This window comes from Lynx canadensis, chromosome D2, assembly GCF_007474595.2.
Source record: "Lynx canadensis isolate LIC74 chromosome D2, mLynCan4.pri.v2, whole genome shotgun sequence".
Lineage (NCBI taxonomy): Eukaryota > Metazoa > Chordata > Mammalia > Carnivora > Felidae > Lynx > Lynx canadensis.
In genome coordinates, this window is record NC_044313.2 from 19,988,651 (window position 1) to 20,015,405 (window position 26,755).

Below are 26,755 nucleotides of genomic sequence, written 5' to 3' on the forward strand. Positions count from 1 at the left end.
CTTTCCTTTATGATGTCACCTTCCATGGCTTCCATGGCTCTACTTACACTGACCTCTTTCCCTATTTTTTTCCATAGATTCAAATTCTATGTCTTTCTTCATGTCTCAGCATACATTCTCCTTCACTATCCAGAGCAGTGGCTTTTTGACTATGACCACAATATTTTATATCATAACCCAGTATACACAAGTCCCATAATTCTACATTTAACTTTACTTCAAGCAACGCACTTTGGTATTTTCTAGTCTTTTCTATTTCTTTTTCAAAATGACTCACTAAATGATTGCATAAGACTACTAGGGGGTTTCAACCTTCAACTTCAAAAACACCTTTAATGCACCTTTCTAGACATTCACTGATAACTAAACTAGATCCTGGTACTGAAAGATGAAACCCATAATTACCAAACTATAATGACCTAAATCTTAAAGATAGGATAGAGTCACGATCTTATACTTCATTTTATCCACCACAATGCCACAAAGAATATTTATTAATCATTACTGAAGATTGATATTAAATACAGCTAACATATTTATGATCAGATAGAATCATGGTTAGGACTGCTTTTGTGTTTCCATCATCTTGTTTCAAATTGTAGTTATGATGGTCAAAATGGCTAGTTTTCAATAACAATTTGACCTACACTTTCTGCCTTCCTACCATACAAGATTACATAACAGTCTTGCATAGTGGGGGAATACAGTAAGTACTCCATAAATGTCATTTTTATCTTTCCCTCAGAAATATGAGGAAGTCTCTATATGGAAGACACCTATTACCATTCATTGGACCTGCTTCTCTTTTATCCCAAATACTCAGGCACTTCTGCTCTGCAGTATCCTCATTTGGCCCTACTAGGCTTTGCCAAAATTGCAATAAAGATAAGCCTTTTGTTTCAAAGGAATAACAGCTATCAGGGTTGAATGGCCTCTTCTACGGTTCTTGACCATTAAAGTCCTCTTAAAGTTGTTGACACTTTTTTTAAAATTTTTTTTTTAACATTTATTTATTATTGAGAGACAGAGCATGAGCATGAGCATGGGGGGGGGGGGAGGGGAGAGGGGCGGGTGGCGGGTAGAGAGAGGAGGAGACATGGAATCAGAAACAGGCTCCAGGCTCTGAGCTGTCAGCACAGAGCCCGATGCAGGGCTTGAACCTACAAACTGCAAGATCATGACCTGAGCCAAAGCCAGATGCTCAATTGACTGAGCCACCCAAGCGCCCCATGATGCTTTCAAAAACATCATCAATAATCTGAATTAAGAAAATGAAAAAGCAATGAAGTGATCTAACATCTGCACGGGATGGGGTTTTTTTCTCTGCTAAGGCTACAACTCATAAAGATAAGCCAATGGACGACGTGAACTTCTTAATTCTTAAATCTCAAAGATTCATTAATTTTACCACGAGAGGATTCACATAGATTCCTGAAGAATGTAGAACATCTACATCTAAAGGTACTTTGCTTCCCTTTTACTTCCACCTCTGGAGCCAGTTACAAGTTATTATAGGTCTAGGGGGATAAGGTAAGGATACAAATAATAAATGTATAGATCTAGGGGGACAAGGTAAGGATACAAGTAATAAATGCTCTGAACCGTCTAGAGTAGGCTCAGTGTAACCATCAGGTTTTAGGCAGAAATAAGCCCCCAGGACCTATCCGAAAACCTGAATCCCTTTATCAGTCTTGAAACTACTTCAAGCTCCGTATATTGGGGTAACTGCAGGTCAGAGCAAACTACACAAGGCCTGCCAGACTCCAAATGTCAACCATTAGGCTTTCCTCTGAGATATGGGAGTATGAAACTCAACATTTGCTGGCTACTGTCTCCTCAAGGCCAGACCCAGAGCTTCAACAATCTTAGGGCTTCAAGATAGCCATCTGGAATTCCTCTGTTATTCGCCAACACTTCAAAATCATCTACATTAATTCTCACTGCTTTGCCCCAGTTTAAAAAAAAAAAAAAAAAAAAAAAGACTAACTCAGAGCAGCTTTATATGCAAGATTTTAAACCACGTTAAAAAAAAAAAAAAAAACCATTCCTGACATAAATATATCACATGTAAAGTATAAATAAAGACATAAATATATCACATGTAAAGCGGAAAAATTTCAAGAATATGAATTACTTTAGGAACATCTTCTCAGAATGAAGACAAAATCAAATTACCCTTTTGATAGTGAATTACTTTCCTCATGTAAAATCACACTCAAAAGCAAATGAAAGGCAAAGTCAAAATTCTATTTATTTTAAAGGAAGCCAAAGCTAGGTTAACTTTTTTTCTTTAATGTATCAAATAAAAATGGTGCCTTGGGGAAAAGAAAGACCTGTTAAATAAAATGAGCAAGGGCTTAAAAACTTAGTAACAAAACAGGCTTAGATTTTAAAAATATTCTTGTGTTGCCTTGTTGCTATTTGGCTAAAATACCTCTCTCCCTTTAAATTATCCTGTGCTTACCAATATTTTTGGTTTTCACTAGATCACAAGCCTCTAACTTTTCGTAAATGGAGTATAGATTATTAAAATGGATTGATTATTAAAACGGATTCTTCTTTGTTACTCACCCTCTGACACATTCCATTAAATTTGAGATTTATTTATATTGATAACTACCCCTTTTAAAAACAAATACATCTTGGGGTGCCTGGGTTGCTCAGTCAGTTGGGCACCTAACTTCAGCTCAGGTCATGATCTCATGCTTCATGGGTTCAAGCCCTGTGTTGGGCTCTGCACTGACAGCACGGAGCCTGTTTCAGATCCTCTGTCTCCCTCTCTCTCTGCCCCTCCTTTGCTTGCCAGCAATCTTTCTCTCTCAAAAATAAATATTTTTTAAAAAACCAAATACAGGGGCGCCTGGGTGGCTCAGTCAGTTAAGCGTCTGACTTTGGCTCAGGTCATGATCTCACGGTTTGTGGGTTCGAGCCCCGCATCAGGCTCTGTGCTGACAGCTCAGAGCCTGGAGCCTGCTTCAGATTCTGTCTCTCTCTCTCTCTCTCTCTCTCTCTGCCCCTCCCCTGCTCATGCTCGTCTCTCTCTCAAAAATAAATAAAATTTAAAAAATTAAAAAAAAGAACAAATACATCTTGGAAAGGTTAAGTTTATATTACCTTTCAATTAAGCCTCAGGGAAGAGAGGAAAGGAGAAAGAAAAGAAGGAGAGAAGGGAGAAAGAAGAAGACAATAGAGGATGAGGGAATCATGTCTTAAGTGAGGTAGGGTAGGAAATCAGCTAGAGAGTCTTAGGCCTAAGTAAATAAAATGAAAACAAAAACCTTCACTGGAGATACTGGAGATCACATAAGGACCAGGTAATCAAAAGCTACACATGTTACACCAGTGCCACAGACAGATACTAGATTAAACAACTTTAGGACAAATCAAAGTAATAATATGGGTGATGAAGTTATCAATAAGTCAGAATTGGTACATGAAATGCATTAAACAAAATTTACTCAAAGGTTTAAAAAACTCCATTTCAAATAGTTTACTAAAGAGTCTCTTCACTTCAGTGTTAAAGGCTTTTACCAGGTTTCCAATGAAGGTCTCCCAAGGACTACATTTGGATGCTTACCACTATTCTATTTTTTAATTTTGTTAAGTTTATTTATTTTGAGAGAGAGTACAAGTGGGGGAAAAAGAGAGAGAGAGAGAAAGAAAGAGAATCCCAAGCAGGCTCTGAGCAGTGCAGAGCCCAATGCGGGGCTCGAACTCACAAACCCTGAGATCATGACCTGAGCCGAGATCAAGAGTTGGACACTTAACCGACTGAGCCACCAAGATGTCCCTAGGTGTTTACCAGTATTTTAAAATGTGATCCAAAATACAGTCTTGATGCTCTAATTTAAAGTACAATGTAAGTTTTTAATTTTAGAATCCTCAGAGCTGTCATTTCTTGGTGTTTTTTGTCATGTTTAATCTAGCCATAAATCTTTCCCACAAAGCAGTTTTGGACTAGACCACCGAACTTTGCTCCAGTTTTATCCATCAATATTAAAGCCATCACTTACTATAAATGCATCAAATACTAAGTACTGAGGTTACAAAATTGAACAAAACAGAATCCCTGCCTTTGAGGCAGTTGTAGTCATTTGGCAGAAAGAGACATGAACAGGTAATTACAATACTACCTGATTAAGTTTTACAATAGGAGATACGAACAGAGCATTGTGCAAAGTGGTAAAAGCCACTAAGTCAGCCTGGAGGACTATGCTAAGCCTGTTCAAGAGGATTTGACATTTAAATTCATCTACAATGAGGCAGTTAGGTTAGTCAATCTATAAAGCCCCTTCTATTTAAAAAAAAGGACCAAGGGGTGCCTGGGTGGCTCAGTTGGTAAAGCATCAGACTTCAGCTCCGGTCATGATCTCATGGTTCATGAGTTCTAGTCCTGCATCGAGCTCTGTGCTGACAGCTCAGAGCCTGGAGCCTGCTTCAGATTCTGTCTCCCTCTCTCTGCTCCCCACCCCCACTCATGCTCTGTCTCTCTCTCTCTCTCTCTCTGTCAAATATAAATAAAAACATTTTTAAAAATTTACAAAAAAAAAGGACAAAAAGTTGAAGGTCATGGAAATCTTATTTGTCAGAAATGGCTGATGCAGATTATTCCAGTTTGTTGTTATTAATCTAGTCTCTGTATCAAAAACAATATTTTGCTCATACAATCTCATCTTCTCTCCCAAACAATTCCTCGTCCTGCTTTCTTTTTCTTGGTAAATAGTAATACTTCCATAGTCAACAAACCACCAATTTCTACTGATTCTACTCCATATAGTCTCTTTACTCTGGCTACTTCTATCTCCTACACTGGAAGCTTCCAACAGCTTCCAAAAGAGTTTTCTTGTCTGAGATCCCTTCTTCCAATCAACCAGTTCTTCACACTATGGCCAAAGTGATTTTCCAAAACACAAATCTGATCACATGACAGCTCACCTTAAAATCATCCAACTGCTCCCTACTGCTCTCAGAAGACACCCAAACTCTTTAGCATAGGTGTCAATAACTAGCCTGGCTTGCCTCTTGCTATAATCTTTTATACAGTACTCATACTGAACCTCTTATAGTTTCTTCAACACAAAGTACTCACTCACCATCGTCTCTAGAGCCTTCTAAGACTCCCTCAAAAGAAAATCAGATGACTTTCCAAAGTGATTTTTCAGTATACTCTACTCCATTACTATACTTACCACACTATACAGTATTTTAATTACCTGTTTCCCTCAGAAAGCTGTAAGTTCTTTAAAGACAAAAACTATCTCACACATTCTTATATTTTCTATCTAAAGCATTATGCCTGCCTGGCACTGACATATAGTTCATGCTTGATAAAGATTGCTGAATGCATGAATAAATGAACAAATAAACAAACTGCAAAAAAAGAGAAATTCAATGGCCTACAATTTGTCATAATATTTGTTAGCTACACTACAGAAACCTAATCCTATAGCATGACCATATTTAAGCCATAGCCTATTACAATTAACCTGTTTTTAGAAACAGAAAGAAAGAAGGCTACATCATAAACTCAAAATTCAAATGAGCTTAAAAATTTACTGAGGTCCTCCAGTTTAGATGGTATAAATTTACTACTTAAGGTCATTTTTTTTGGAAAGAATACATACATATCAGATTCATGATATGCTATACATTTTAAAATTATAACTACATATGTACTATTACATTATCTTCACAGATAAAACACTGAGTTTGCTTTTTAATAAAAATGAAAGCTGTGCTCATCACTGACTCACCGGTTCTTTTCCAGCTCATTGTGTGTAGACCTAAAAGGAAAACAAAAAAGACCATTAGCCATTTGTTGCTAAGGTTATGGAAAGGGGGATTAGTTACTGCTGTACCACACCCAGAGAATTTCTTTAACAATGCAATATATAGTCAGACTTCTACAATCACACTCATCAAGAAGAAATAGCCTACGTTCGTTAGAATTATTCATTCAGATATAGTGTCTTCAGTTAACAACTAAATATTCTGAAACTGGTGTTTCACTGTTACTTTTTTTTAATGTTCATTTATTTTTGAGAGAGGAGAGAGAGTGTGAGCAGGGAAGGAGCAGAGAGAGAGGGATACAGAGACTCCAAAGTGGGCTATGCACTGACAGCAGTGAGCCCCATGTGGGGCTCAAATTCTAGAACGTGAGATTATGACCTCAGCCTAAATCAAATGCTTAACTGACTGAGCTACCCAGGCACCCCTCACTGTTATCTTAATAAAATTAATGCTAGCACGTTTTCTTGCCTACCCCTATCCTACATTTTGTTGATTTGTAGATTAAAAAAATTTTTTTTTTAAGTTTATTTATTTGAGACAGAGAGAATGTGCATGTGCATGAGTCAGGGGGAGGGGCAGAAAGAGGGGGGTAAAGAGAGAATCCCAAGCAGACTCAAGGCTGACAGCACAGCTGACACAGGGTCCTCGAACCCTGAGATGATGACCTGAGCCAAAATCAAGAGACAGACACTTAACTAAGCCACCCAGGAGCCCTGATCTGTAGATTTTTAATTCACATATAATCCATTTTTGTTTAAAAATGTATTTCTATGTCCTCTTCCATCTCCACTTAGTCACCTCCTAAACACAGAGAGAAAAAAATGTTTTGGCTAGCACAGAAGCTGAATAAGGTTTGCCTTACTGCTAAGTAATTTTATTTTTTCAAGAGTTTATTCATTTTTGAGGGAGTGGGGAGGGGCAGAGAGAGGGGGACAGAGGATGTGAAGCAGGCTCTGGGCAGACAGCAGTGAGTATGATGAGGGGCTTGAACTCACAAACCCTGAGATCATGACCTGAGCCAAAGATGCTTAACCAGCTGAGCCACTAGGTGCCCCAAGAAACACACTTTTAAAAGACTGGGAGGATATACCCCAAAATGCTAACAATGGTTGTTTTCTTTTTGGGCCTTTTTTTCATTTTGCTTACCAATATTTGTTATAATACTTACCATCTACTGAACAAGTACAGTGTCTGCTAAACAGTGTGCTAAGCAGTCCATATATTATTTCATTTTCTCCCCCAAATACCCTTGTTTTATAAACAAGAATACTGAACCTCAGGTCAAGAGACACACTCTTGTCCCAAGAGTGTAAGTAGTAACCAGGATTTAAGCCCAGGTCTTTCTTATCCCAAAACTCAAGTTCTTAACTACCTGGAAAGAGAGGTTAAGGGCCAGACTCTAGGCCAGATCTCCTGGGTTCAAGTACTGTTTGGTCTAGTTAAAGTCTTCATTTCTCTGTGCTCAGTTTCCTCATCTATGAAATAGGAAAAGTAACAGTACTTGCCTCATGTGATTGTTAGGAGGAATAAATAGTTTACACTGAATAGCAAAATATAACAAACTCTAAAGTTAGCTATTATTAGAATTATGTTATACTAGTTCTCTTGAATGAATATGTATTACTTTTACAATAATTTAACATTAGCAATAACAAGAATTTTATAAAGTAGAGTTCAAGTTCCTGTCACAGAAACTAATACTTTAATCATTTAATATATTCTGGTTAATGTCAACTGTTTTCAGAATATTACGATTACCTTAATCTGATTTGTCATTCCAATGGATATTTGACAATTACATTTCTAAACTTTAGGGGCATCTGGCTAGCTCAGTCGGTTAAGCATCCAACTCTTGATTTCAGCTTGGGTCGTGATCTCATGGTTCATGGGTTCAAGCTCCACATCAGGCTCTGCACTGACAGGATAGCACGGAGCCTGCTTGGGATTCTCTGTCTTCCTCTCCCTCTGTTCCTCCCCTGCTCATGCTGTCTCTCAAAAATGAATAAATGTTAAAAAATTTTTTAACTAAATAATAAAACAAATAAACAACAGGAGTGTTGTCGTCAATCTCAATTTGTAGAAATTTTACCCACTGTCTTAGTTCAAGAGCCAAAGGCTTTTTTGAGTTACTGTCTCCTGTCCACCCTCTGCTTTCTTAGCAGTATCACAAGGTCCAAGTGACACAGGATAAAAAAGACTAATGTTCATTTTCAAAAGATTATCTTAATAAAAGGACTTCTCCTTCAAAAGAGGTTAAAAAAAAAATCTTAAGATGCTTCAAGAGTTCAGTCAAATTAACAGCAAGGATACGTACAATTCAGATGGAAGAAATTATAAAAACATAGAACCTTTCGTTTAACAGACTTAAGAGTTCAAAACCCAACAAGTAAATTACAGCCAAATCTCTATCACTATAATAAGTATTTACAAAAAGTTTTAAGTTCTTTTTTGTCAAAGTGAATCAGTAAGTCAAAAGAGGAATAAGACATATTTTAGAGAGATTTAAAACAAAAAATTTGTTCAAAATTTGAATGGGTAATCAATAATGAAATTCCCCACCCCCTTGTAGTAAGTTTTGGTTTAACTGCCTTTATCTGAGAAGAAAACCTAGAACAAGTAAAATAAAAACAATGAAATAGTAAAGTAAATAATAAATGGAAACAACCTATTTAGACAGAAGTAGATTACTTACCATAAACTTAATCTAAACAGTCTAGAGATCCCACATATGGCCATAAATGCAAAATAATATATACCCAAAGATAACCAATTGTTGAATTCCAATATTGTATTGAACCTATTATCAAAGCTAGCACCAAAAGAACATAATCTGACCCACTGCTGTGAACAAAATTAAAACAGCAGGTTCTTCCCACCTCTCTCAGACTTTTATTTGTCTTGTTTCTAAAAAAATATAAAATGACAGCTAAGAATATGAACTTTTTCATCAAACCAAGAAATGCACATCATACTAGTTATACCCCTAGTAGCATTTAACAATATTTCCAAATATCAAGAAACAAAAATGATTGTGTGTGTACTAATCTTTACCATATTGTCATGTTCTTACACTTTTTAAAAAAATCTATCAGTAGTACTTCTGTTTTCACGGCTTTTTTGCCTGTAATATCAAGTAAACAAATAATGTGTACCTTTAAGACTGTCTTAGACTACAGGGAATCAAAGACCGTCTCTGGTAAATTTAAGACATGTATACTAATAATTATAACTCAAGGCGAAATAAATACATAAAGAAAGGTACAAAGTGTTATGGGAGTTTAAAGTAGGCAGATTTGAGGCGCCTGGGTGGCTCTGTCGGTTAAACATCTGATTCTTGATTTTGGCTCAGGTTATGATCTCATGATTGTGAGATGGAGTCCTGTGTCAGGTTGTGCTGGGCATGGAGTCTGCTTGAGATTCTCCCTCTCCTTCTGACCCTCCCCCACCAAAATAAACAAACACAAACAAACAAGGCAGAATTTACTTCCCAAATATGGCTATCAGGGTAAACGTCAGAAAAAGGTAGCATTTGGTATGGATCTTAAATGATGGACTATTTGCTACTAGTAGAGGCTGGACCTGATAGGGAGAGGACATACCAAGTGGAAAGGAGCATAAGTAAACAAGCAGAGCTGTCCCACAACTATATGGCCAACTAATCTTCAACAAAGCAGGAAAGAATATCCAAGGAAAGAGTTTCTTCAAGAAATGGTGTTGGGAAAACTGGACAGCAACATGCAAAAGAATGAAACTAGACCACTGTTTTATACCACACACAAAAGTAAATTCAAAATGGATTCAAAATTCAAAATAAATGTGAGATAGGAAACCATCATAATCCTAGAGGAAAACCTCTCCGGCATTGGCCGTAGCAACTTCTTACGTCTCCTGAGGCAAGGGAAACAAAAGCAAAAATAAACTATTGGGACTTCATCAAGATAAAAAGCTTCTGCAGAGCAAGGCAACAATCAATAAAACTAAAAGGCAACCTTCAGAATGGGAGAAGATATTTGTAAATGACATATCTGATAAAGCGTTAGTAACTTAAAATATATAAGGAACTTCTAAAACTCAACACCCAAAAAAACCCCAAATAATCCAGTTAAAAATGGGCAGAAGACATAAATAAACATTTTTCCACACTTGATCTTAGCCAAAAGGCCAAGAAGCAATGAATAAACATTTTTTCCAAAAAAGACATACAGATGGCTAACACATACATGAAAAGATGCTCAACATCACTCATCATCAGGGAAATACAAATCAAAACTACAATGAGGTATCACCTCACACCTGTCAGAATGGCTAAAATTAACAACACAGGAAACAACAGATGTTGGCAAGGATGTGGAGAAAGAAAGAGGAACCCTCTTATACTGCTGATAGGAATGCAAACTGGTGCAGCCACTCTGGAAAACAGTATGGAGGTTTCTCAAAAAGTTAAAAATAGAACTATTCTATGATCCAGCAATTTATACTACTAGGTACTTACCCAAAGGATACAAAAATACTAATTTGAAGAGATACATGCACCCCGATGTTTATAGCAGCCTCACCAACAATAGCCAAAGTATGGAAAGAGTCCAAATGTCCATCCACTGATGAATGGATAAAGAAGTTGTCGTATATAATATAATGGACCATTACTCAGCAATAAAAAAGAATGAAATCTTGCCATTTGCAGTGACATGGATGGAGCTAGAGAGTATTACGCTAAGTGAAATAAGCCAGAGAAAGACAAATACTGTATGATTTCACTCATATGTGGAATTGGAAAAAACAAAACAATGAGTATGGGGCGGTGTGAAGACAGACACACAAACCATAAAACAGATTCGTAACCATAGAGAACTGAGGGTTGCTGGAGGGAAGATGGCAGGGGGAGGGTTAAATGGGTGATGGGCATTAAAGAGGGCACTTGTGATGAGCACTGGGTGTTGTATGTAAGTGATAAATCACTAAATCCTACACCAGAAACTAGTATTACACTGTATGTTAACTGGAATTTAAATAAGAACTTGGAAGAAAAATAAAAATAAAAACAAAAATAAAAATAAAAATAAAATAATAAAATAAGCAGAGCTGTAATGTCCAAAGCAAAACCAGAGAACAGCAACTAATAGGTCATAAAGACCTGTGGTGTTACAGGACAAAAGTCCTGAGTCTATTAACTCGATCACTCACACTAGCTGTGTAACTTTAAACAAATTATTTAACCTCTCTGATTAAGTTTCCTCATTTGTAAAACTGGAATAATAACACGTGGCTTGGCTGGGTTACTGTGAGAATTAGAGAAAAATATGTAAAAGCATGTAACCATAATAAATATTCAGTAAATGTCAGCCATTGCAACTACTCTTATTATTTTTAACAAAACTAAGAATATACTACCTAAAACAACTGAGTATACTACATGGGGCAATAAATCAATAAGTTCTCAATATACTCAGAATGAGCCTGGAAATAAACAACCATAATGATGAAAAAAGAAACTGAAAGAAAATATAAGTATTTTGGTCATTTAGTCAGCTGTGAAGATAGTACAAGGTTTAGGTTATGACAGAGAGAAAGATGACTAATTATGTGTACACAGAAAAAATAATGATCTAAATACTGTTGGCAAGAAATGAGTATCACATACTAGGAACAACCTCTTTTTGCTTCTCTGAGCCTATGTGTCCAAACAAACCCTACCAATAATGTGCCACTGAGATACTCAATTATGATAAATTCTCTATAAAACTGAGATGTTCTAATAATCCATCGGGTTAGCCCACTTCTCTTCTCCAAATAAAATGCACCTCTGAAAGCAAACACTAATGAATTGTATGCCTTTAGGATACCCTTACTCTGAATGCTTAACTTTCAAGGACAGAGAAAAGACATTTCTATCATTCTATCATTGAATCACAGGTAATCTTTTTCACAAATAATATCCCTTTAAGAGAGACATGCTAATGAATTCCGTCTGAATGGGAATCATTATCTCAACCAGATCTGTGACTTTTCATTGACTACAACAGAGCTCTAATACATAAACTTTTTTTTTTTTTAATTTTTTTTTTTTTCAACGTTTATTTATTTTTGGGACAGAGAGAGACAGAGCATGAACGGGGGAGGGGCAGAGAGAGAGGGAGACACAGAATCGGAAACAGGCTCCAGGCTCTGAGCCATCAGCCCAGAGCCCGACGCGGGGCTCGAACTCACAGACCGCGAGATCGTGACCTGGCTGAAGTCGGACGCCCAACCGACTGCGCCACCCAGGTGCCCCTAATACATAAACTTTTAATTCTTTAGATTGTAGTTTGGTGGCAGTCAATGAAGTGAAGCACAGGACTGAAACTGAACAAAACAGTTTGGCTCGAGTAGTGCCACCGTGGAAAAAAATAAAAGCAGCCATTCCCAGAATTAATATTCTCTTTTAGCAAAAGGAAAGATCTCGCCACCTTTGTTGAACTGATGAGCCAACCCCAAATTTGCTAACATTTTTGTTTTATTTGCTTTGTAATCCTAAAATGTCTTATGGATGTTTCCCTCCACACAATGAAAAGAACACATTCTCTGAAGCTAAACAAATATCTACTAATTGTATCTTAAAGTTTGTAATTTCATATACATATATTTAAAGGAGAAGAAAAACAGAAAACTTCAGCCACATTAGTGCTGAGATAGTTTGAAAAACACTGTAAAAGAAGAAAACCATGCTAACTGGCAATAAAGTAATTATTCCTTTTTTAAATTAAATTTTATTGAAGTATAATTAACATACAGTATTAAACTAGTTTCAGGTACACAACATAATGATTCAACAATTCCATACATTACTCAGTGCTCAGTAAGTGTAGTCACCATCTGTCACCAAACAATGTTATTACAATTTTATGGACTATATTCCCTATGTCATACTTTTTACCTCCAGGACTTATTTATTAAAGTAATTCTTTCAAGAAGGTAATTTTGTATATTTGTTCCTATCAAAGTTACATTTTAAAAACCATAAAAACACTAAAACTTGAATATTGCAGGCTTTTAGGAAAAATATGTAAGAATCATATTGCTTTTTCCTTAACAATGACAAAAGCATAACTACCGTAATAACTAAGGTCACAAAAAAAGCAAGTGTCTAAAAAGGATGTGTAACAATAACTACAATCAATTAAATTTCCCTTAAAACTTACATATGAAAGCTGAATATATGCAATCCTTACATGGACTCAGCATCTCCACACATAGGCATATACCAAAATAATATATATGTTCATCAAAGAACATACAAAGCAATGCTTATTCTTTTCATACTAGCCAAAAATTAGAAACAAATGTCCATCAATAGTAGAATAAACAAATTGTGAAATACTCATACAATGTAATACTACAGAGCATTGAAAATGAACACCTTTTATTCAATAACATGGATGAATCTTCTAATTTCAACATAATGTTGAATGAAAAAAGGCAGACACAAAAACATATACTGTATAACTCCACCCATACAAGCTCAAACCTGGCCAAATTAATTTAAAGTATCAAAAGTTAGAATAGTGGTTGCCTCAGGGAGAGGGTGACACTCACTGGAAAGAGTCAAAGGGAAGGGCTTCGAAGAGAGTCTGTAATATTTTATTTCTTTACCTTTGCGAAAATTCATCAAACTGTACACTTAGGATTTGTTTTTCTGCATGTTCACTTTCAATAAACAGGGAAAAATTTTAATTACATATGAAATGAATTCAGTAAAAAGCAATTCTTATTTCAAATATAGCAAACACCCTAATTTAAGCCTCCGATAAATCTTCTGGCTCACTACATAAATATCCCTAAGTTATACACTTTGTAAAGTATAATTTTCACTACTAAAATTATACAGAGTAAATTCTTTTACCTTAAGAAGCTATGAAAAGAAGAGCAAATTAAACTCAAAGAAATAGAGGAAAGAAATAAGAAGTTACAGGTTAAAGAACAAATCACAAAGAAATTAGAAAACAAGGGTGCCCAGCTGGCTCAGTTGGTAGAGCATGCAACACTTGATCTCAGGGTTGTAAGTTTGAGTCCCACATTACTTAAAAAAATAAAACCTTTAAAAAATATATATGTGTGTGTGTGTGTGTGTGTGTGTGTGTGTGTGTGTGTATCCACTTGAAGGTGTGTGTGTGTGTATATATATGTGTGTGTATATACATACACACACACACACACACACACACACACACACACCTTCAACTGGATAATAAAGAAAATGCAACATAATCAAAATTTGCTCAATACAGCTAAAGCAGTGCTTTGAGACAAATGTTTAGCTTTAAATATTTTTGTTGGGGGTGGAGTCCAAAATCAATGATCTGAGATTCCACATTTAGAAGCTAGAAAAAGAAGCACACTAAACTGAAAGAAGTTGGGCAATGGTTGTCAAGTGTGGGCTATTTTGCTCACCAGAAGATATTTGGCAATGTCTGGAGACATTCTGTTATTACAACTAGGGAGATCCACTGGCATTTTGTAAGGAGAGGTCAGGGATGCTGCTAAACATCTTATGATGCTCAAAACAGAATTATCTGGCCCAAATTGTCAAGTGCTGAGGCTGATAAACTATGAAGTACAGGAGAAAAATAAAGACAAGAACAAGAATGACCAAAATAAGAAACAGGAAACAACGGAGAATAGCCATAAAACCAAAAGCTGACTGGGGCACCTGGGTGGCCCAAACTCTTGATTTCATTATCTCACGACTGGTGAGTTCAAATCTCACATTAGACTCTGCACTGACAGTGCAGAGCCTGCTTGGGATTCTTGCTCTCTCTCTCAACATAAATAAACTTAGGGGGGAAAAAAAACAAAACAAAACTAAAAGCTGACTTTAAAAAGGTCAGCAAAACTGATAAACTTCTAAGACTGATGAAAGAGACAGAAACTACCAATAAAAAAAAAAAAAAAAAAGCCACCAGGATGAAAGAGCACACATCACTATGGATGACACACATTACAAGAATGGTAAGAGAATATGATGAACAACTTTATGCCAATATATTCAAACAACTTAGATAAAATGGATAAATTTCTTGAAAGATAAAAATTATCAAAACTGACTCAAGAATAATTAGAAACCCTGAATATTCTTGCATCTATTAAAGAAACTGAATCCATAATCAAAAACCTTCCCACAAAGAAAAGTCTAGGCCCAGAAGTTTTCATTGGCAAATGTTACTAAGCATAAAATCTTTCAAAAAATAAAGGAAGAAGAAACACTTCCCAACTCATTTTGAGGCCAGTATTATCCTGATAGCAAACTCTGACAAAGAAATTACACTGGGGGGAAAAAACCTAAAAACCAGATTACTATCCTTTATGAACACAGACACAAAAATTCTTAGCGAACTGAATCCAACAGCAAATAGAAAGTATGAGTTTTACAATAAAAAAAAATTTGTCTGGCCTTTGTTCTGACTTCCTGAAACCTTGGAATTTTCAAGTTATAGGAGTGTCTACATTATTCATGGTGGAGCCTTGGACCACGCTTGAATTTATGCTGAAGAGATGACTCAAATCGGGGGCTGGTCTTGCCAGAAAGATGAACTGTGTGATTAGAGGGTTGAGGCTGTAAGACACTGATATCACCTGACCTCCTAACCTCCAGGGAGAGAATGGTCACTAGACATTGAGTTCAATCATGTGGCCAATGATTCAATCAATTATGACTACATAATGAAATAAAAACTCTGAAATCTGAGGCTCAGGTGAGCTTCTTGGTTGGTAAATACATCCATGTGCCAGGAAGGCAATGCATCTTGATTCTACAGAGAAAAAACACAAAAGCTCCATGTTCCCAACTCTCCCAAACTTTGCCCTATATATCTCTTCATTTGGCTAGTCTTGATTTGTATCATTTATAATAAAATCTGTAATAAGTATAGTGCTCTCCTGAGTTCTGTGAGTAGTTCTAGTGAATTAACAAACTTGAGGGGATTGTGAGAACCCCCAAATTGGTAGCCAGATAGTCAGAAGGGTAGGTGGCCTAGAGACTCCTGAATTTACAGCTGGCATCTGTAGTGAGGGCAGTCATGTTGAGGACTGCACCTTAGACTTGTGGACGCTGTGTTAACTGCAGGGTGTTGGCATCAGTATTGCAAACTACACCATGACCAAGTAGAGTTTACTCCAGGAATGCAAGACTGATTTAATATTCAACAAAAATATCAATCACTGTAACTGACCACATTAACAGAATAAAAAAATACAGTATAGTATAATCTCAATAAGTGAAGAAAAAGCATTTGACAAAATTCAGCATCTATTAAAGATTTAAAACACACACACAAACACCTCATAAATTAAGAATTTCCTGAACCTGTGAAAAGGCATCTACAAAAAATTATCATACTCCATGGTGAAAGGATGCATGTTTTCTCAAGATGAGGAACAAGGTAAGGACGTTCACTCTCACTACTTCTATATAGCACTGTATTAGAGGTCCTCACCAGTAAAATAAGGCAGGAAAAAGAAATATATAGAATGGAAAGGAAGAAGTAAAAATATCTTTACTGTAAACAACATCATTTATCATCTATTTAGAAAACCCTAAGGAATATACAAATTATTAAAATATACCAAATTCAATTGCCATTTACAATAATAGCATCAAAGAATAATAAATACTTAAGGATAAATTTAACAAATACATACATTACTCACATTCTGAAAAACTACAAAATATCGCTGAACTTTAAAAACATCTAGGGGCACCTGACTTCGGCTCAGGTCACGATCTATGGTTCGTGAGTTTGAGCCTTGCATCAGGCTCTGTGCCGACAGCTCAGAGCTTGGAGCCTGCTTTGGATTCTGTGTCTCCCCCGTCTCTCTGCCCCTCTCTCACTTGTGCTCTCTCTCTCAAAAATAAATAAACATTTAAAAAATAAAACATAAAAAACATCTAAATAATTGACAAAATGAAGAGACATACCATATTCATTAATAGAAAGATACAATATCGTTCACATGTGTCAGGTCTCCCCAAATTAATCTATAGAGTCAATGCAATCCCCATCAAAATTCTAGTAGGCTTTATTATAGAAACTGACAAGCAGATTTTATAATGTATCTTAAATTGCAAAAGACCTAAAATAGTCAAAGGAACTTTTGAAAAAAGGAGCACATTGGAAGACTTACACTACCTGATTCCATGACTTATTAAAAAAAAAAAAAAAAAACTATAGTAATGAAGACACTATGGTTTTGAAATAAAATAAATATTTTGATCAATGGACCAATCATAGATTTGCACATATATGGTCAAATGATTTTTTACAAAGATGCTAAGGTAATTCAATGTAGAAAATATAGTCTTTTCAAAAAATAGTACTAGAACAACCAGATGTCTATTTGCCAAAAAATGGTATTTAGCCCTTGCCTCACACCTTCTACAAAAATTAACTCTAAATAAAGCTTAGATCTAAATGTAAAACCTAAAACTGTAAGACTGCTAGAAGAAAACAAGAGAAAATACTCATGATCTTGGATTATGAAAAGATTTCTTAGGACATAAGGAGCATGAACAATAAATGACAAATATCAACTGGACTTCATCAAAATATGCAACTTTGGTTCTTCAAAAGACACTGTTAAGAAAATGATAAAGGCTGGGGGGCCTGGGTGGCTTAGTCGGTTAAGTGTCCAACTTTGACTCAGGTCATGATCTCACTATGAGTTCGTGCCCTGAACTGGGTTCTGTGCTGACAGCTCAGAGCCTGGAACCTGCTTCAGATTCTGTGTCTCCATCTCTCTGCCCCTTCCCTGCTGGCACCCTGTATCTCTCTCAAAAATAAATAAGCATTTAAAAAAAATGATAAAGGTAAACCACTGAGTAGGAGAAAACATTTGCAAACAGTAAAGAACTTATATCCAGAATTTGCAAAGAATACTTTACAGCTCAACAAGAAAACAAACAACTCAAGAGAAGAAATGCAGAAAATATAATCAGACACTTCACCAAAGAAGATATATCAATACCAAACAAGCATATATAAAGATGCCCATGATTATCAGTTATAAGGAAAATGCAAAGTAAACCAGAAGCTATCATGACCCACCCACTAGAATGGCTAAAATTTACAAAGACTGACAGTACCAAGGGCCATCCAGGTTGTGGAGCTACTGAAAGTCTCTTACGCTGCTAGTCAGAATGTAAAATGGGTACAGACACTTTGGAGAATGATTTGGCAATTTCTTTATAAAGTTAAATATACACTTACTCCATGACTCAGTAATGTCACTCCTAGGTACATATATACACAAAGAGCTGTTCGTGAAAGTACATGGCATCTTTACGTATAATAGCTAAAAACTATATGCAACCTAAATGTCTATCAACCGGTGAATGGATAAACAAATTGTGGTAGATTCATACAATGGACTATTACTCAGCAATATAGAGAACTGAACTGCTGAAATACAGAACACCATGAATGAATCTCAAAGAACACTATGCTAAGCGCGCCTGAGTGGCTCAGTCAGTTAAGTGTCCGACTTCAGCTCAGGTCATGACCTCATGGTTCATGGATTCGAGCCCCACTTTGAACTCTGCGCTGACAACTCAGAGCCTGGAGCCTGCTTTGAATTCTGTGTCTCCCTCTCTCTCTCTCTGCCTCTTCCCTTCTTGTGCTCTTCCTCTCTCTCAAAAATAAACATTAAAAAAAAACACCCAAAACCCTATGCTAAGTGAAAGAAATCTGACACAAAAGAGTATGTATATGATTTTATTTATATAAAACTGTAAAAATGGCAAAACTGCAGTGACAGAACAGTTCAGAAGTTGCCAGGAACAAGAGGTACAGATAGGAAACTGTCAAGAAACATGAGGTAATATTTTGAGGTGATGAAAATGTTCTATATCATAATTTTGCTGGAGATTGTATGATTGTATACATATGTCAAGCCACTGAATTATATACTAAAAACTGGGGGTTTTTATTGTATAGAAATTATATCCAAACAAAACTTATTTTTTAAAAAAGTAGTAAGCCTCATCCAGAAATTGAGGCAATAATCTAATGTACCACAAAGTACTAAAAAATGAGAGTAAAATATTAATTCCTTATTGTGGGAGACTAATAATATAAATTACTAGAAAGTACATAATTTAAAAACATCATTCCTTTGGGAAATATCTATATTTATGTCCACTTAAAAAAATTTTCATTTCTGGCATACAATTAATCTGCTGTTAGTTAAGAGTATAGACAGTCAAGTCTTCATCTTCTGTAACAGGAAATCAATAGATAATAAGCAGGACAAGCTTCTCGTTTATTTATTTAAATATTTATTTATTTTTGAGAGATAGCACAGGGGAGTGGCAGACAGAGGGAGAGAGAGAATCCCAAGCCAGCTCTGCCCCTGTCAGCATAGAGCCCAGAAACCAAAAGGGGGTTTGATCTCATGAACCCTGAGATCATGACCTAAGCCCGAAGTCAAGAGTCAGATACTTAATTGACTAAGCCACCTAGGCTCCCTGCTTCTTATTTAGAAATAAAAAAGCAGGGGGACCTGGCTGGCTTGGTTGGAAGAGCATGCAACTCTTGATCGTGGGATTATTAGTTCAAGCCCCACACTGGGAGTAGAGATTACTTAATAAATGAAAGCTTAAAAAAAATAAATAAATAAGAAAGCAAACAGCCGAAGAAATTGTTATATCGTTGGAAGTGGTAGCGTCTAGGAAGTAGAAAATGGAAGGGGAAAGATAAGGCAGGGAAATGTTATTCTTCTTTATAAGCCACTTGGTATTAATGGACTCTTGCTACTATATACAACTATTACTTTTTAAACATGTTATGAATTTAAAATAAAAGATAACTACCTCACTTTCTATTCTTAGCAGTGCCCGAAATTAAGAAGTATCTAATACATACTAAAGTTACACATTATTTATGAAATAATCACTTCTTAGGTGAGAGAGCAATATTAAAAACTACAGATAGAAGCACCTGGATGGCTTAGTCGGCTAAGCATCCAACTTGGGCTCAGATCATGATCTCACAGTTCATGGTTTCAAACCCTGCTTCAGGCTCCGTGCTGATGCTCAGAGCCTGGATCCTGCTTCAGATTCTGTGTGTGTCTCTCTCTCTCTGCCCCTCCTCCGCTCACACTCTTATCTGTTTCTCTCAAAAATAAAATAAAATAAATTTTTTTTAATTTTTAAAAGAAACACAGGGAATTTTGAAATTAAAATTATTGCTCTTAAGCATACTTACAAAAGTTAAAACAGGATATTTAATGTGTGATAACACATTCTATTACAGAGCAACATTCTAAAAATGTTTAAAAATGGAGAAAATATCAGGGGGCTTGGGTAGCTCTGTCGGTTAAGCATCTGACTTTGGTTTGTGTCATGATCTCATGGTCCTGGAGTTCAAGCCCCACATCAGGCTCTGTGCTGACAGCTCAGAGCCTGGAGTCTGCTTCGGATTCTGTGTTTCCCTCTCTCTCTGCCCCTCCCCTGCTTGTGCTCTGTCTTTCTCAAAAATAAACAAACATTTAAAAAACGGAGAAAAGGGCGCCTGGGTGGCGCAGTCGGTTAAGCGTCCGACTTCAGCCAGGTCACGATCTCGCGGTCTGTGAGTTCGAGCCCCACGTCGGGCTCTGGGCTGATGGCTCAGAGACTGGAGCCTGTTTCCGATGCTGTGTCTCCTTCTCTCTCTGCCCCTCCCCCGTTCATGCTCTGTCTCTCTCTGTCCCAAAAATAAATAAACGTTGAAAAAAAAAAAATTAAAAAACGGAGAAAATAGGGGCACCTGGGTGGCTCAGTCGGTTGAGCGTCTGACTTCGGCTCAGGTCATGATCTCACAGTTTGTGGGTTCGAGCCCCGCATCAGGCTCTGTGCTAACCGCTTGCTCGGAGCCTGAAGCCTGCTTCAGATTCTGTGTCTCCTACTCTCTCTGCCCCTCCCCCGTTCACGCTTTGTCTCACTCTTGTTTCTCAAAAATAAATGTAAAAAAAAAAAAAAATTAAAAAAAAATGGAGAAAATATAGGTGATTTCCTAAATCCCTTGACTTCAAAATTGTAATTTGATATTTTAGGATAGAGTTGGGCATGAAATAGACATTCAGTAGTTACTTTGGTGGGAAAAGAAATGAATGGAACCATAATTAACAGCATTACTTATAATATAAAGCCCATTTTTTTTGAAATTGATCCTAAGTTTTATTGTTAATATATTACATTCTTCTCTATAGTACTAGATGTTATGCATCTATTTCAAAGAATCTTACTAAGAGAAGTACACCACACAGAAAAGTGATTCTCAAAGAGAGTAGTAGAAGAGAGGCTGGCAGGACAGCTGAATCTCCTTGCTTTGGTAGCTGTAGGAGAATGGAGGTACCTTTTTCCAACTGGCTACACTCCCTACTTCTAACCTCTTATTGGTTTATTTCAAGTTTTGAAGGCTTCATTGCTTAATATTTATTTATTCATTCATTCATTCATTCATTCACTACACCTTTAGTTCTTTTAGCATCTGTCACATGTTCAAGACTCATCTTAGTGCAATAAACAGGAATGGGCAATTTTCTTTTTCTTTTACACTTCAACTGAGGTATAATATGCATACTATAAAATTCACCCATTTTAAGTATACAGTTTAGTGAGATTCAGTAAATTTATACAGTTGCATAACCTTTATCACAACCTAGTTTTAGGACACTTCTGTCTCCCCCAAAAGTTTCCTCATGCCCATTCGCAGCCAATTTCCACTCCCATTTCCTAGACCACCACTGATCTGCTTTCTAATTTCTATAGTTTTCCCTTTTTTATAAATTTCACATGATGGAATCATGTGAAATATGTACTATTAAGTATCTGACTTCATTTAATGTTTTTGAGGTTCATCCACTTTGTTATACATATGAGTAGTTTATTTTTATTGCTCAAAGTATTTCCATTGTATGAATATACTGCATTTTGTTTGTCCATTCATTCACCAGCTTATGGATATTTTGTTTCCAGTTTTTGGTGATTATGAATAATGCTATGACCATTCACACTCAAGTATTCCTGTGGACATGTAGAATAGGAGACCTTCATCTCATAGGACAGTGTTTCACACTTGTTACACTCTATCATTAACATCCAAGTTATTTACCACATCTATGAAAAAGGCCAACAGTATGAAACACTTACTGGTACTTAGTAAGTTAATATTAAATTCCTACTAATACTTAAATGTTTGTTTAAAGAATAAAAGAAACGTTACTCAGCAATTCTGATAATATGGGCTTCAACTTCAATGTTAAAAACACAAACATAACTTTGTCTGCAATAAGGATACCTGTCACAAAATTACAATGAGAATAATGACATTAAACACCCCTATATTTCATACAAAGCAATCAATTGTGCCTAAGTCTCTCTAAAAGTCTTGTCAAAAATATGTGAACATTTCATTCAAAAATACCTTCAGATCTACATGATCATGCTCAAAGTATTCAGCTATTCATTTAGTATTTAATGAATAGCACCTACACTAGGAATATAAATACTGTAAAATTACAAAGTCTCTGCCCTTGTATAACTCACGTTCTATCATCCACTTTTTGCAAATAAATAAGGCATAACTCATTAAAAAAATTACAACTATATAACATACACTATGACTTTGGCATTATATCCTTACAATAGTTAAGTAACCACCATGTAATTCTATTTAATTAATTTATATATACTTAAAGATGTTTAACTTTTATGTAGATAAATTGTTTTGTTTCTTTAAATGGATGAAATGTGGTGTTTGTGATAAATTCCATAAAAATATTAGACTCTGGGTTTTTGGTAACCTCCCTAAAAAACCATGATTCTATAGAAAAATGAGATTTAAATACTTCTTTTTGGCATACTGTACTATTTCCAGGAATGTAACCTGTCTTCCAAAGGACAATGGACTGGATAACATGTTAAAATGATAATGTTAAGAACATCAAATGGTTTTAGAACCAGACTAGTTTTAAATTTTAAATTGTAACTTCTGTGGACTGTTACCAACAAAGACTACAGAAACCAATCCTAACACGTTCCGTATTAAAAACAATATATCGCCCAGAGTTTTGTGGAGTCTGAAAGTCACTTTTTTCCTGGTATTCATATAGAAGACATATACTATCACACAAGTCTATGGTAATCAAAACTAAAAACCTCAAAATTTACATTTCCTCTAGTACCAAAACAAACTTACCTTTTACCCGCTAGTCTCTCATTACATAAAAAGAAAGGTTCTTTACAGTTCCTCAAAGAGAATCCTAAATTGTCCATGTCTAATTAATCAAAATAAGAATAAAGGAAAATCAGTTGTTTTGTCAAAATATGTGACAAATTTATGTTCTTCTATATTTAAAATTATATTCTTCTATAATTAAAATTATGTTCTATATTAAAAATTATGTTCTTCTGTATTTAAAATTATATTCTTCTATAATTTAAAAATGCCCATTTCAAATGGCTTCAAAGCTCTCATCATGTGGCCTCCACAAATAGTGTTTACATAGTGTTCTCAAAAGACTATCAAAAATATTTCCCATGATAAACAAACATAAGGAAATAAATACCGCACAGAAACCCTTTTATCCAATGTCATAAAACTAAATAAAAAGAAAATCCACAATACTTTTCCCTGAAATGTATGAAGCAACGTTAATAACAAAATTATCTATCAAACCAAATATTTTCTAAGAAATTAGTTACTTAGATAAAATGCAAGGAATTTCACTTACATTAAGTTATGGAATCCCTATATCTCCCTGAATGTATGTTAAAGTTAATCAATGAATAAGTATATACTAGGAGTCTACAGCATTTCTGCAAGAACCTATTGTAATCTTTTCTATAAATCTAAATAATTTAGGGGCGCCTGGGTGGCGCAGTCGGTTAAGCGTCCGACTTCAGCCAGGTCACGATCTCACAGTCCGTGAGTTCGAGCCCCGCGTCAGGCTCCGGGCTGATGGCCCGGAGCCTGGAGCCTGTTTCCGATTCTGTGTCTCCCTCTCTCTCTGCCCCTCCCCCGTTCATGCTCTGTCTCTCTCTGTCCCAAAAATAAATAAACGTTGAAAAAAAAAAAAATTTTTAAATCTAAATAATTTAATCTGTATACTGTCATCTGATAAATAAAAACAGCCATGTTTATGACATCTTACTGACTTGTATTATTTACCATTTTATTATATACATATATTTCCAAACATACCATAAACTCTATTGTAGGGAAGCATGTATAGCAACAGTTATATATATATATACTGTCAGTTCAATACATTTGGTTACTAATTACCTTTAAGAAAGCAGTCTCAGTAGCTATAGTGAAAAAGGAAGCAAATTACAAAAGTTGAAAAATATTGGTGGGAAGGCATTAAAGTAGCAGATGCTGACCACATGTTTCAAGCATTTGGCAGAGCGGAAGAGGAGAGCACTAACACAAAAATTTCAGGGTACAGTCACTGACTCTTAGTTTTGTTTTTTTTTTTAATGTTTTATTTATTTTTGAGAGAGACAGAGAAAGAGCGAGCGAGCAAGCAGGTGAGGGGCAGAGAGAGAGGGAGACACAGAATCTGAAGCAGGCTCCAGGCTGTCAGCTGTCAGCACAGAGACCGACGCGGGGCTTGAACTCACAAACTGTGAGATCATGACCTGAGCTGAAGTCGGACACTTAACAGACTGAGCCACTCAGGCACCCCTGTAAGTAAATTATTACTGAGGATTATTTGCTGATCCTAGAGAAACAAATCCAGGGATCTGTCTCATCTCCTAGTTCTACCTGTGCAAGTTACCTTGCATTGCATGCCAGTCCAGTTTCCTCATCAAAAAAACAGGGAAAATATTTTCATTTTACCTCACAGAACTGTTATGAAATTCAAATGAGGTAATAATGTACATTACAGGTATTTATGCATAAGTAGTATATTAAATGTAAGGGGTTACTATTCATTATTATTGAAGATGGATTCTACTCTTTGAGCCAACAATTCTAATTCTTCATGTTTATCCGAAGGATCTAGGTGGACAAATGCACAGAGGTATCTGCACAAAGTTGTCTGTTCATAGTGCCCTGTTTCAAATGAAAAAAATAATCTAAAAATAACTTAAATGTCATCAATGGATGACTGGGTTAACGAATTATGGTATACACATGAATCAGAGTATCATACTATAATTAAAAATGATTTAACAGATGTGTATGAACATGAAAAAACATTCAAGATAAGAGAAAGCAAGACTGCAAAAGGTTCAATTCTTGATATGCCTGCCTTCATCTATCAAATTTAATCAGGTCCTCTGTTATGCCCCCCATGGAATCCTATATTTCCCTCATATTAAACTCATCACAGTTTGAAATAATATATTTATATATTTACTTGACAACATGTGTTTCCTTCATTAAATGGCAACGAAGATGGTGTGTACACACACATACACAGCCGGGGGCGGGGGGGGGGGGTGGAGCACGGGGATGGGGGAAGGCTGCCAGTACTTTAAAATGTAGGAAGCCAAAATGAAAAATAAAAATAATCTAACAAAAAATATGCACACTTAAATTACATTGGCATTACTGATCAAAATTGGGACCCAGAAATATACTTGGTCAAACCATATCATCAAACCTCTTTGATTAGATTTCTGTTTGGAAAACAGCTTCACTTAAGATATCATACTATACCCAAAAGGAGGTAACGCTGTTTCATTTGTAAGGAGAAATCTAGAAGGAAAAAGCTTTCTTCAGGCCAACAGTCTCATCTGGTTAGAATGATGCATATTCTGCTTAAAATCCAGACTGATCTTAAACCAACCACCACTTATAGTTAAATAGGTATCTCTTACCATCTCTAGGCCACATGAGTTTTAATCACAAAATGAGTGTTAATATCTTACCTTCATAAAGCAGAGAACTATACCAAATGAAATCCTAAATTCCCTTTCTAAAATTTGTGATCTTCTACATCATGTATTCAATATTCTGGCAAAAGGCTGCTCATCAAATAGGAACATAAGCAGCTGTCCTACTGACTTATAAGTCATGATCATCATGTCTCCTTGAAACAATACTTCCACAGGGAGTATGTCCTTTAGAAACTCTGCAACAGTAAACTTCTGTTTCAATGAAGCATTTAATGGAAAGTCTGAGTTTGTTTAGAGTGAGGCATATAAATAATTCTTGAGAATTTTTCATTTAAACTTGGTTTTAGTCAAAGACAGAATATCACAGAAAACATTACATAGGCTGTGTTAATCACTCAACGTTTGGAAAATACTGAAGAACAATACTAATATCACAAAGAATTTAACTGCTACTAATCTCTACTTTTGTCCTGAAACTTTGGGAATTTTCTACTCGACAGAGACTCAGAAACTATTTCTTGATACAGAAAACTTGAAAAGCACAGAATAGTAAAAAGGAATTTCACAATAACTATATGGTTTCATTCAACTATTTAGTGAACAAATAGGTACATGTTTAAACATAAAAACAGAAGATATAACAAGTTTCAAATTACTTCTACTGGAAAAAATCCTCTACAACTATCCTAAAAAAAGAATTCACCACTATTCCCCCCAAAAACTAATAATGCACAAAGGCAGCTCAAAAGGCTACAAACTTGAAAACATAACACTACAATCATTCCCTCTAAGACTAACATATTTAATTATTCTGTAGTTTTAAGAAAAGTTAAACTAAAGCCTTACAAGCAAAAGGAAAGTTGTTTTGTTTTTCGATGTCCTCAATCCTAAGCAGGTGGAACTGAAATATAGCTGTTATTGTGAGATTCCTTAATATCCAAAAAATACCAAATAGAATAAATTTTTCTCAACTTAAAATTCAAGCATAAATTGGTACTTACTACCACTTCCTACATCATCTTAAAACAATGCAATTGCTATGTGTCATAAGCTCATACCAACATTTACTGCCAATATTTGATAGACTTATGGTTCTTACATATACAA

The 26,755-nt window shown here is 35.7% G+C and overlaps 1 protein-coding gene across 3 annotated transcripts in view; it reads right to left on the reverse strand.

The window, feature by feature from the left end:
- Window positions 1–26,755, reverse strand: part of MXI1 (MAX interactor 1, dimerization protein) — an 82,686-nt gene that overhangs the window by 32,277 nt on the left and 23,654 nt on the right. For all 3 annotated transcript variants that reach the window (XM_030335345.1, XM_030335346.1, XM_030335347.1), the window contains exon 3: window positions 5,754–5,783. In XM_030335345.1, the coding sequence (XP_030191205.1) occupies window positions 5,754–5,783 (30 nt within the window). The remainder of the gene's footprint in view (window positions 1–5,753; window positions 5,784–26,755) is intronic.